At 39.5% G+C, this 12,180-nt stretch overlaps 1 protein-coding gene across 4 annotated transcripts in view; it reads left to right on the forward strand.

Annotated features, from left to right (window-relative positions):
• Positions 1-12,180, forward strand: part of COLGALT2 (collagen beta(1-O)galactosyltransferase 2) — a 116,090-nt gene that overhangs the window by 73,626 nt on the left and 30,284 nt on the right. For all 4 annotated transcript variants that reach the window (XM_041755514.1, XM_041755499.1, XM_041755523.1 and 1 more), the window contains exons 3-5: positions 1,693-1,810; positions 4,449-4,583; positions 8,461-8,665. In XM_041755514.1, the coding sequence (XP_041611448.1) occupies positions 1,693-1,810; positions 4,449-4,583; positions 8,461-8,665 (458 nt within the window). The remainder of the gene's footprint in view (positions 1-1,692; positions 1,811-4,448; positions 4,584-8,460; positions 8,666-12,180) is intronic.

Raw genomic sequence — 12,180 nt, forward strand, 5'->3', positions numbered from 1 at the left:
ATCCCACCTACTACAGAAACCCGTTTCTAATTATTCCAGTTACAAAGATCTACCTTTCTCTCTAAACTTGTATTGCTTATTTCCTTCATCATCCTTTTTGACACAGAAATATCCTTAACTAACTTTGTTAATTAACTGTGTAATTTATGCATTTCTTCTAAGTGATTTTTGGGTTCTTTGGCAGAGGTTACAGTATACAAATACTTCATATTTTTCCCTAGTGCTATGTTCTTGGCAGGCACTAAATTAATACTTGTTGGATGAACAAATGAGTGAATGACAACATGAATAAGTGTATTTAAAAATGACTATTGTAAATGTTCCCAAGGCTACTGCAATCTAGTTTTAAAAATTGTAGAAGTAGAATACATTGAATTGCCTGAATTTTTGCCCAGGATAAATCATTTGTTGAAAGCCAAACTCATATAATAATAATAAATGCCATTCCAGAACAGCTCTTTTTTAGTCTCTTTATATAATCATTTCATTATATATGTATATACAGATATATTTCAAATCCTAGCATATGGTCCATATATCAAACAAAATTTAACAATGAAATTTGAACACTATAAAATATTTTGAATGCTTTTGTGGAGTTTCTTATAATGGAATTTGGCCTAACTAGAACGTCCAAAAAGACTATATACCTACCTTGCATCCTGGTAATTTTTTCTGTTCCCAGATCTTGACTAAATATATTGTATGTCAAGATCAGTGTGAAAAATATTGGTGAAGGCATTTTGGGGGCAATATATTGAGAAAAACAGGACTTCCCCTGATTTTCATTGAAGCAATAATTGGAAAGACATCTTAGAGAATCCCTATGTAGGACATAGTCTTATTAATCTTATTTATATAATGTTCTCATTGTTTTTGTAATTTTTCATTCTCTAAAGCAAAGGTACTGCTAGCGCAGCTATAAGAACTTGAAATGATGGCCAGATTTGGGCTACTGTGACAGTATCAATACTCATACCAGTTGGAAGCTTTCAGAAGGGTTCTTGAGGGTATGCCAACCTTCTTGCCAATGTAGCCATGTGACAGTCCTGCCCTGGCTGTTTTGTAGATGTTGATAGAGATTCCAATGACATGCATCTGCTCTACGATCTCACTCTACCTGGGACGGATCAGTGTTTTAGGCTCTGTGGAATCCTCTACTGATACTTGATCAAGCAAATTTAACTTTTGTTTTTTTTTTCTTTGAAACTCAATTTTTTTGCTGCAAAATTTCTAAGTTTATTTGATGGCAGAATATATTAAAAAGTGCCCAGGAACATGAACTTTGGGGTTATGACTGGATTTAAATTCTGACTGTGAACCTTATTAACTGTGTAGCATTACACAAATAAATGACTTACCCACTCTACACCAGTTTCCTCATCTGTGAAATGGAGAGAATGTTGGTACTATTCTTGGAGGGACTCCTTGGATTCTTCTTAGAAGCCACTGAAATATTTCATGTAAGGATTCTTGCGTACAGTAAGCACAAGTTACTTAATCCCTTTTTCTTTATCTACAATATGAGGAAGATGATAACAGTAATAGTACCTACCTCCTAGTGTTGATGCTTGAAGGTAAAATGAGTTACTGCATATAAACATTTGGGACAGAGACTGAAATATATATTAAGTTATTATTATTATAATATTATTATTATTTCTATTACTATTATCATTATTATTATTTTAGATCTTACCCTGATGAAATTGGACCAAAGCATTGGCCAGGCTCCCGGTTTGCCCATGTGATGAAACTACGGCAGGCAGCCCTTCGAACTGCGAGGGAAAAATGGTCAGACTACATTCTGGTAAAAACAGATGTTTGATTTCTTGACAACTGTTATCTAAAATGTGTCCAAATCAATTCTCCAAAACCTAGGACTATGGGAGCTATTAAGACAACCTTTTGTTTAAGAACCAACTCCCCCACTTTTTTCTTTTTAAGTAGGCTCCACACCCAGCATGGAGCCCAAATGCAGGGCTTGAACTCACAACCCTGAGATCAAGACCTGAGCTAAGACCAAGAGTCAGAGGCTTAACCAACTGAGTGACTCAGATGCCCCTCTTCTACTTTTTGATAAAGACACAAGGGAAAACTTGGGGAACTTAATATTGGGGTACCTAGATTTGATCTCTTTCATGCAATAGGCATAAGAAACTCTGAATCCTTTTAGTTCGTTGGAATGCTCTGGGGAAGATTTCTTCTTCTTCTTCTTCTTCTTCTTCTTCTTCTTCTTCTTCTTCTTCTTTTCTTTTTAAGATTTACTCACCTCTTTGAGAGATAGAGAGAGGAGGGGCAGAGGGAGAGAATCTTCAAGCAGACTCTTGCTGAGAGCAGAGCCTGATGCTGGGCTCAATCTCACAACCTTGAGATCATGACCTGAGCTGAAACCAAGAGTCAGAGGCTTAACCAACTGAACCATCCAGGCACCCTCCCCTTTTTAAAAGAGATTTATTGGGAAAGATTCATAATAACTTTCTGGACATGGTTTTCAGATATAAAAAAAGATTCAAATTAACACCTCCAAAACTCCATTCCTTTTTGTTCCTCAGTGATTTGGGGGAAATGTCATTCCTCTTTTTTTAAGAGATAGTGGATTATTACTTACAGTAAGCAGCATGTCCACCAGCATGCTTATGGCAGTTCCCTTTCCTCCCACTTCTCACACAGGTGATGTCATGGGTTCATATGGATGCTCTGCATACAGTGGTTTTGTATCACAGCCGAGGAATCCAAAGCTAAGGGAACCCACTGCTTTTATAGAAAGCAGTAAACAGACATGCTCTTTCTGTGGGAAAATATCTTACCTCATCTCTCAAGGTTATCAGCTTCACAAACAGCCCTGAGAAATGGCCCAGTGAAAGAAGCAATCAGGGCTTTGGAATCCTGGGCAAAGGAATGGCTTGCTTGGCCAAATCACTTGTTTGGCCTCTTGGTTGCTCCTAATCATGTTGGGTTCTCATAATTTCTCTCTGTGAAGAGATTCCATCACTTTTCTTAGGACTTTGGGAGTGGTCCAGACAAATGCTGGACTTAATGACTAGGGACCAGGGTTGTCTTCTGTCCTTGTCCTCCAGGAGCCAAACTTAATGGAAAGGAGGATAGCTTCCTAAGCAGCAAGTTGCTACAGTCCCCATTTCCCTTCTGAAAGTTGACGGGGCTTTTTTCTTAGCAAGTTTATGGGAATCAAGTTCTTCATCGGTAGCCCCCAAAATCTACTTAATTCTTTTGCTGAGCATTTTCCAGGAAATAATTCTGGAAATAACACCAATAAAGCAAAAACAATATGATTTCATTAGACTTGTCAATATCTGCTCTTTCACTAAACTCTGATTCCTAAAAGGAATAGTTTTGACCTTTGTCCATCCCCATCTTGTAGACACAACAAAAATCAGCCCAATAGTTTATGACACACACCCTTTCTTTTTTTTTTTAAAGGCTTTATTTCTTCATGAGAGACACAGAGGGAGGCAGAGACATAGGCAGAGGGAGAGGGAGCCTGATAAGGGACTTGATCCCAGGACCTGGGGATCATGACCTGAGCCAAAGGCAGACACTCAACCACTGAGCCACCCAGGCCCCTGACACACACTCTTTCAATACAAATAGTTTCATATAAGGTTTCAGCTTGATGATATTTAACATTGTAAAGCTGTTTAAATGTCATTGAAAAATACAAATGCTGAATCACAAATTTGGGGTAAACAGATTTCATAAGAATGAAAGCTTCTGATTATTTTTGCACACATGGTAAAATATCCATAACAAGAAACTTATTATTTTATTTTTTAACTCTAGAGCTCAATGAGATTATTTATTTTATATAATAGAATCTATTGTTAAACCATCCTTGTATATGAGTCAGCATTAACATGGACTTCTGCTAAGAGCAGGAAAAGTTTCATGAGTTGATATAATGTACTTTCAACAAAAATCTACTTCTAACATTAAAATGATATTGATGGATCTGTTTAGGGCCATTTTGGCATTACTATAGACAACCTAAAAAAGTCTGTTCATTTGTACCTAGTTTGGGCACTCAATGAGTGTTTCTGGATGAATCTTCAAGAGCTCTTGGAAGCTGTTAGTGGTGAATAACCACTCACCTGGGTGTGGGGTGGGTGCTGGTTGAGTGTGTACCCAGTATGGTAGCACCAATATTGCTTATGCAGAGCTAAACATGTGGAAGTTAGTCTAAATGTATTTTGTCTGAATGAATGCATTCCAGCTTTAACAAGTTTCAGTAAGTTAGTCTAAATGTATTTTGTCTGAATGAATGCCATCCAGCTTTAACAAGTTTTCAGTAAGGAGTATTTATTCCATAAATAACTGGTTCCATGTCTCATGAGCAAGTTTCTGTGATACTTCAGAAGTGTTGGGTTAGTCTTGAACCCAGTACAGAAAAGTTTTTTTTTTACCTGATTATTATCCTTTTCTTTTTCTAGTTCATAGATGTTGACAACTTCCTGACTAATCCACAGACCCTCAATCTAATGATTGCAGAAAACAAAACCATCGTGGCACCCATGCTGGAGTCTCGGGGCCTGTACTCTAATTTCTGGTGCGGAATCACACCTCAGGCAAGTCTGGCTAATGAATTAAGGCTATGGGGTTTAACAAGGCAGCCATGTATCAACCATAGCACCATTTGCCTTTTTCTTCACTTTTTCCTTTGATACGTGTGTGTCATGGTGTTACAGAAGCAAGCATGTTCAGGAAAGGTGGTAAACTCAGGTCTAATGCATAATCCAATGAGTTCTTTTGTATTAATGAATTAGGAAGAAATTTTTCTAATGAGCTTAGTCTTAGAAGCTTTAACTTAAACATTAGACCTTATACTTTTTTCCCCTCCGATTCTGAGATTTTTTTTTTAAATAGGATTTTTTGGTTGTTAACATATAAGAACACTACAGAAAATTTTGGAAATGGAAAACAATAAAAAAAAATTAGGTGACTCCCCACCACTCTAACATCATGGATAGCAGCACGTTGTTAATAACTATATCATCAAGTAGCTATAATGGCAATTTATGTAACCATTCTCTTAGTTTGAAATTATTCAAGTTGTTTGCAACTTTTAACTATTATAATGACCATGATTATTAATGTACGTTTTTCTGTATTTAATATTATGTCCTTAGGACAGCTGCTTAGAATTAGAATTACTGAGTTGAAGAGTATAAATATTTTGATGACCTTTGATATTGTTGCCAAATTTATTTCCAAAGATATCTAATAATCAGAACTGCTATGGTAACTGGTTTTTACAAAATTCAAGTGAAAGACAAAATTTTAAATTTCCATCAAAGTCCAGAACTCTGTTACAGCAAATGCTTCTGGCTTATTGTATTTTTAATTCTCTATTTAATAAATTAGATAAAGAAATACATTAAACTGATCAATGTAGTATATATCCATACAGAATAAAGCCACACCAAGGGGAAAAAAATGCAGGTTAAATGTGTTCTCATATGCAAAGGGCTAAATTTTGAGTCCCTCTTTTATATTTAATTTGGTTTTGGATGCAGAATGAGTCTGGTGGTGTGCTGATAAATGTTTAATAACTGGCTTTCTGTTGGGGAAAAGCCCTGATTGGTCGCATTTGCCAGTTGTGATAGTATAAGTACTCCCACTATGCAAACAACTTAAATGTTGAAGTGAGGGAAAGGTTAAGTAATTGCAGTGTAGCCACTTGGAGATATAATTATTAAAAATATACAAAGCTGCTGCCTGTGGTATTTTAGAATGGTGGGAATTAACATGATTTTTTTTTAACAGATTTTAAGCTACCAAAATGTCAACTGGCCTAGAAAATTTCTGAAAATTTAACAAACAGTAGCTCTAGTGCACTGCTGGATGAGCCATTCCTTTTTAGTTATGATTATTTCCTGCAGTTCCAAGAGACTTTGAATGCATGTTATCCACATCTCTCTTAAGGAGACGTTAAGTTCATATTTATAAAAGACATTCAATTCCTTGGGGAGAAAATGTTTTATTAAGTTCATTTAAATTCATACACTCTCAGTTAATAATCTGCAGTGTTTCACATAGTACAACCACTGGAGGGCTGTTTTTAATGAGTTATGCATCAACACCAGGAAAAAAGGGTGGATTACCCTAGTAACTACAGTCTCTAGGTTTTTATTATCTCCTTATTTGCTTTAATCATTAAAAGCAAACAGGAGAAATGTGCTCACTTATTTTGCCCAGTGAAATAGAGAGCAACTTAGGGGCAATTCTAGTTTTTCTCTATTTTTTTGGCTATTTTTTTGGCTTTCTACCATCCTCAGTCAGGCTTCTGCTAGCTAGTGCAGGAACAGAAACAGCCAAAGACTTCATAGGCTAAAGACAGGCCCTGGTTTCCAGAGACTTCAAATACATCCAAAACAAAATGACCATGGTGTTGTCTGGCCAAGAACAGGAATTACTGCCAAATCATTCTTTTTTTTTTTTTTTGTCAAGAAAAGACACATCTGTCACCTATGCTTGTCTGCAGGAGGCATATTCATCCTCTCTCTCTTTCTTTTTTTCTCCCTTATTTTCTCTGCTTCCTTCCACTCACCCTGAGGATATTCAATGATTCATTGTCATGAGTTTTCCAAACCTTCTCATTCTGAGAATATTGTTCCTAAGTAGTCTAGAACTTTGTATTTGACGTGAGTTCTTGGGCAGTGCTGCAAATAACCAGTGTTTCCTTTATCCCCTGGAAGAATGCTCTATAAATTGAAAGATGTTAAGCAATCCTTAAGTTAAAGGCTAGGAAAATATTGCAGTAATAATGATACTTCAATAATGAATTACAGTTGTCAGAGTCTCTTCATAGATCTTATCACATCATCCATTCTACCACCTGTGAGAGAGACCAATCAGCTATTATCCCATTTTTCAGGAGAAGAAAGTCAGCTCAAAGAGGTTAAGTGTGGGCTGAGACAAACAACTAAAGGAAGGTTAGGATGACCATAAAACTCACATCTCCCCCTCTGTTATTATGTGGTCAGTGTTAGGGTGAGTTCAGCTAGAACACCTGCCCAGGCCCTGAAGGAGACATCAGAGAGGTAGAGGAGGCTGCAGGGCCTAATGGGTGGGTCCTGACATCGCAACAGAAAATGTGACCATAAAATAAGGTGACTGCTTGATGAACGTGTAAGTTCTCTATCCACTGAGTACTGTGCCCTTCAGAGTGCTGGCTCACACTCATTCGCCTAGAACATTTTTGGAAATGCCTTTCAAAGCTTCCACATGCATTTAGCATCTTCATACATACATCATACCATCTTCCTCTTTTCTGGAACATATGTGAGTTTTGGCAGTGGTCAAGTTACAATTGGTACCACTGACGTGTAAGCTCCAGTGGACTCCATAGTTTGTAAGGGCTGAGACTGGGGATGTCTATTTTATCCCTAAATCTCTCACATATAACACAAGTACTCAGTTGATGTTTTTTGAATGAACAGTTAAGTCTGGGGAGAACACAGCTGGATTATTCCAAGCCAGTGTGTTCAAAACCACAGAGTAAGGAGATTGGTTGTCCTGTGTGCTCATCCAGAAGGACCTGTCAAAAGCCCAAAAAGAGTATCGAGCAGTGGTGGCTTCACCAGAAGACTGAATAAGGAACTGTGTGAATAAGGAACCCCATTTGTAGGTGTAGTGGAGTACTACCTATTGCATTAAAAATATTAGCCGTGCAATGTAGTAATTTTAAGATTGGCCAATATTTTTTGATGCTTTCTTGGTGCTTGGCACTACTCTAAGCGTTTTTCAGATTTTTACCTCACCTAATTTTTACCAGCAACCGCATGGAGTAAATGGAGTAAATGGTGCCATCATTCCTGGTTTACGGATGAGGACATAGGCACAGCAAAGTTGAGCCACCTGGCTGATACCTATAGACAATAGGTTGCTGAGGGCATTTGAACTCATGCAGCCAGATGCCAGAACCTGTCCTTTTAACTACTCTGTCCCACCACTTCTTAATACTTCCACTTTGTATCCAATTGTACGTCAGCATAATATATACTTTTATGAGATCATTAAATCCAGAGATACACTGAAACCAAAATTATTTCTTTTTTTTAAAGATTTTATTTATTTATTCATGAGAGACTCAGAGACATAAGCAGAGGGAAAAGTAGGCTCCCTGCAGAGAGCCCGATGCAGGATTCAATTCAGGATCCCGGGGTCACGCCCTGAGCCGAAGACAGATGCTCAACCACTGAGCCACCCAGGTGTCCCAAACCAAAATTATTTCTGATCACAAGACCCTGTGTTATTTTCTATGCATATAGCACCTCTTGAGCTCCACTGGAAATTCATAGGCCAAGATAAGGAGAATGGAAGTGACTTTGCTTGAGGACTTCTCCTTAACTGGTGGTAACTTAGAAGAGTGAGCCTAGCAGAAGACTGGAAAGATGAAGCCCTCAGGTCAGAGAACAAAGGCCACCTGTGTCTGTCTTACAGGGCTTCTATAAACGGACCCCAGACTACGTTCAGATTAGAGAATGGAAGAGGCTGGGCTGCTTTCCTGTCCCCATGGTTCACTCCACCTTCCTGATTGACCTCAGGAAGGAAGCCTCTGACAAGCTGATGTTCTATCCGCCACACCAGGACTATACCTGGACCTTTGATGACATCATCGTCTTTGCCTTCTCTAGCAGGCAAGCAGGTACTGTTTGCGTTTGGTTGTACTGTCACCATGGAAACACTGCCAATAACCAGCTCCTTTGTTTTGTGCATCTTCTCATAAAACAGTCCTATAGAAAGCTTTGTTCCCCCCAGGTAGTATTAGAGACCATTGTTTGCAATAACCACACTGGCACCCTCGTTGCTGTCCCTGTGAGCACCAATGACCAAGAGCCACTCTCTCTGGACATCCACTCTCTCTGGAAATCCACTTTCTTTTGTTTTTGAGTGCTGAGGAGACAGCGCTGGTGATGGCAGCCATGAGCAGGTGATGGGTTCTCTGCAGTGCCACTGCATCATTTTGTTCACTGTAGGGATTTGTTTCATTAGGAGCCTCTGACAGAGGCCCAAAACAACACTGGCAAAGACCTCAGACTTTAAAAATAGAAGTTTATCTCTTAAACAAGTCTGAGCTGATATAGTGGCTCCGTTCTCCATAGTGTTCAGAGACTCGGGCTCCTCTGTTACTTCTCCGTCTTCTGTGAGTATCATCCTTAATCACAATGTCCAAGCTATCTCATTGGAATGGATACATTCTAGCCATTGAGTAAAGGCTGGAGAGGGAAGGGAGTCCTCCATTTAAGGAGTTGAACATACCATGTCCATGCATATCCTCTTAGCCAGAACTTAGGTACAGGTCAACGCGTAGCTGTAAGCAGGGCTCAGCTCAGCATGTGCTCTTTATTCTAAGCAGTCTAAAGCCCAGATTTCTTACTCTAAAGGAGGAGGGGACAGATTTATGGAGGCAACCAGCAGTCTGCCACAGTCCCCATGAAAGGAAAAGTAGAGCCGATGATCTTTCAAGAACTACTGGGAAGCATTTCCAGTGGGTCCCGCAGGTTTTTGAACAAGACAAGTCAGTAGGAGGGCAAGTGACTTCTCTTGTGACACCCTGCACATGAAGCCAGGGAGGATTTAATTCACTGTGGCAATTCAACAGGAAGGTACAGGACATTCCTAAAGCAAAGCGGTATTCTCAGGGTCATTCAGACCTTCTGAGAGAAGTCAGGTCCCATTATCAATGAGTCAGAAATGTGCCACTTAAACACTAGCAAAAGTGAGCTTAGGAACCAGGCAGATGGCGAATAGACTCATGTGGCCATATAACTTATGGTGGATGAGATCAGGACCCCAGGCAGTTGAGGCAAGTGAGAATGTTAATACGAATTCAAGCTAAAACTCACCCATCAGGCATCTTTAAAGCTATAGGTGTTCCCACTCATTAGTTGTAGACTTGGTAGGAATGAGAATATCTGGTGGAAATGTAGAAAACTGATTATTTCCCCTTGGCTGCTAGAGCCGTATAGACCCTTTGACCAGGTGTAGGCATTCTTTTAGCCCCATGTCAGGGCAGAAACAGGGTTCTAATCCTCATCTGGATTGAAAATTTCTATGAAGGTTCTTGGGTCTATGTTAATGGAAACTGCCTCTTTTCAATTGGTCCATGATTTGCTCTGACTTCTCCAGGATGGGAACCAGACTCAGGGCCTTGGCATTCCTTTGAGTTGTGCCAGTCCCTTTGCTTCAGAGCTTGCAGTAAGGATGTTTCAAGAGAGTGAACTATTCACAATTACAGCAATGGTCCCTTGCCTAACAGAGTCCTCTTTGATAGTCATTACATAAGGTGGTATTGTGATCCGTGCACTAAATTATTAGGATATATTTTTTTAAACCAAGAACCGGATTTGGGGCTGGAAGAGTGACACGGGCTGGATAGGATTTTTTTTTAGCTCTGTCCTTTGCTTGGCCTGTTCACTCAGACTTCATTTTTTGTGGGTCAGACTCCCATAGGCCTTCCCAGGACATTGAAAACAGGTGGAAAGGCCCAAAGCTGTTTTGTTTTGTTTTGTTTTTAAGAGAATAAAGGAGAGGGAACCAACACTCTAGGCCTTGCCTTCATGCCTGGCATCATGTTAGGCTCCGTGTTACTTGGGGGAGACAAGATCTTCACATGTGGAAATATGAGTAGTAGTTGTGAAAAAAGGAAATCCAAGAATCACATTGGGGGTATAAACTATGAACATGTCAGGAGTCAGGCAGGAAAGAATGACTGTCATTTGGGGGAGTGAAAGAGCTTTCCTGACAGTCCTTTGGAGATCCAAAGCAAAGCACTTCGCTTCTCCCTTGCAAGAGTCTTGATGAAAGATGATTTGTGTTCTCTTGTTCTCACTCTGTGAAGCTCCCTAGCTGTGTTTCATCCATTGAAGCATCATTTGTTAAAAATCCAAAAGGCAATAAAGGGTAGACGTGTACTTGGCAGGACCATCTAACCACAGACCTTGATCGTTAACCTTTCACTTCTGACTCCAATCATTGCCACATGGAGGCTGATGAATGAGAGAAGAAGCAATCCAAGTGTGCTGGTTCGCTGGGGAGTGGCTGCTGATCTAGCCCCAGAGGAGAGAGCACGGGGGTCATAGACGAGTCTCTGTGGCTACAGTGAAGCCAAGGTCAGGAGTTCACTTGCCACTGTGGCCAGGGATGTGGGCTTTGTACCATGGCCACAGGAGCCATCTCTGGTGCCAACTCATCATCTTCTGAACGTCTGCTGTCAAAAAAGGCAAGAGATGTAGGTGACGGGCAGGGAGATCTGCCTCCTGCACATCACTGGTGAGAATCAGAAATGCTTCCCATGTGCAAGGATGGCAACTCAGAGTTATTACTGGTTCTGAGGCTTGGCTTTAGAACCCTGGGCAGATAGAAAGGTACTTGGCATTGGCTCTTTAGGGACAAAAGTTTCATGCTAATAACTTACTGTATGAGCTTGGAGAAATCATAGCCCCTCTGAATCTGATGTGTCATCATCAAGGATAAAAATAAGCATATTAATCCGCAGCATTAAGGTACTATGTAAGTACAAGAAAATGTTGACATTTTCACAAGTTCAGAGCTTCGATATAGAGTTTTATTTACCATTCTTTTTCAAAGGTGAAGAAAATTGTTTTCTCCAGAAGTAACTTTCACCAAGAGTACCAGATTCCTTTATAGGCCTTAATTATCAACACATTTCCTTTTAAAATTTTTATATTTTGTCAAACTATCCATGCACATAGTTGAAAAAGCTCAAAGGGTCCTCTAGGGTTTATTATAAAATTAGAAGTCCCCTGCACATCACTCCCCTGTACCATCATGTCCCTCTTCTAGAAGACAGATAACTTTTAACTCTAACAGATGATGAGATAATTATAATATTATATCCATGTTTCTAACTAATATGCTCATGTTGCTACTTCTTGATTCTCTGGATTTACTTTAGACATCATCTATTGGCTGTCCACTATAGAAGACGAGGATTTAGCTCTCTGTCTTCTCTGTGCCCACTCAGGACAAACACATTTTTCCCAACTCCCAGTCCTCTTGATAGAATCACATGGTAATTTAAGATAGGTCAGTCGCCAGTGTTTTTTGTTGTTAGAATTATGCAAACCTAATTCCAAGCTGAGCCACTTTTCAACTATGGTTAGTCTTCTTTCCATATTCAACATAAAAATGGACTTT

Source organism: Vulpes lagopus, chromosome 1 (genome assembly GCF_018345385.1).
Source record: "Vulpes lagopus strain Blue_001 chromosome 1, ASM1834538v1, whole genome shotgun sequence".
Taxonomy (NCBI): Eukaryota; Metazoa; Chordata; class Mammalia; order Carnivora; family Canidae; genus Vulpes; species Vulpes lagopus.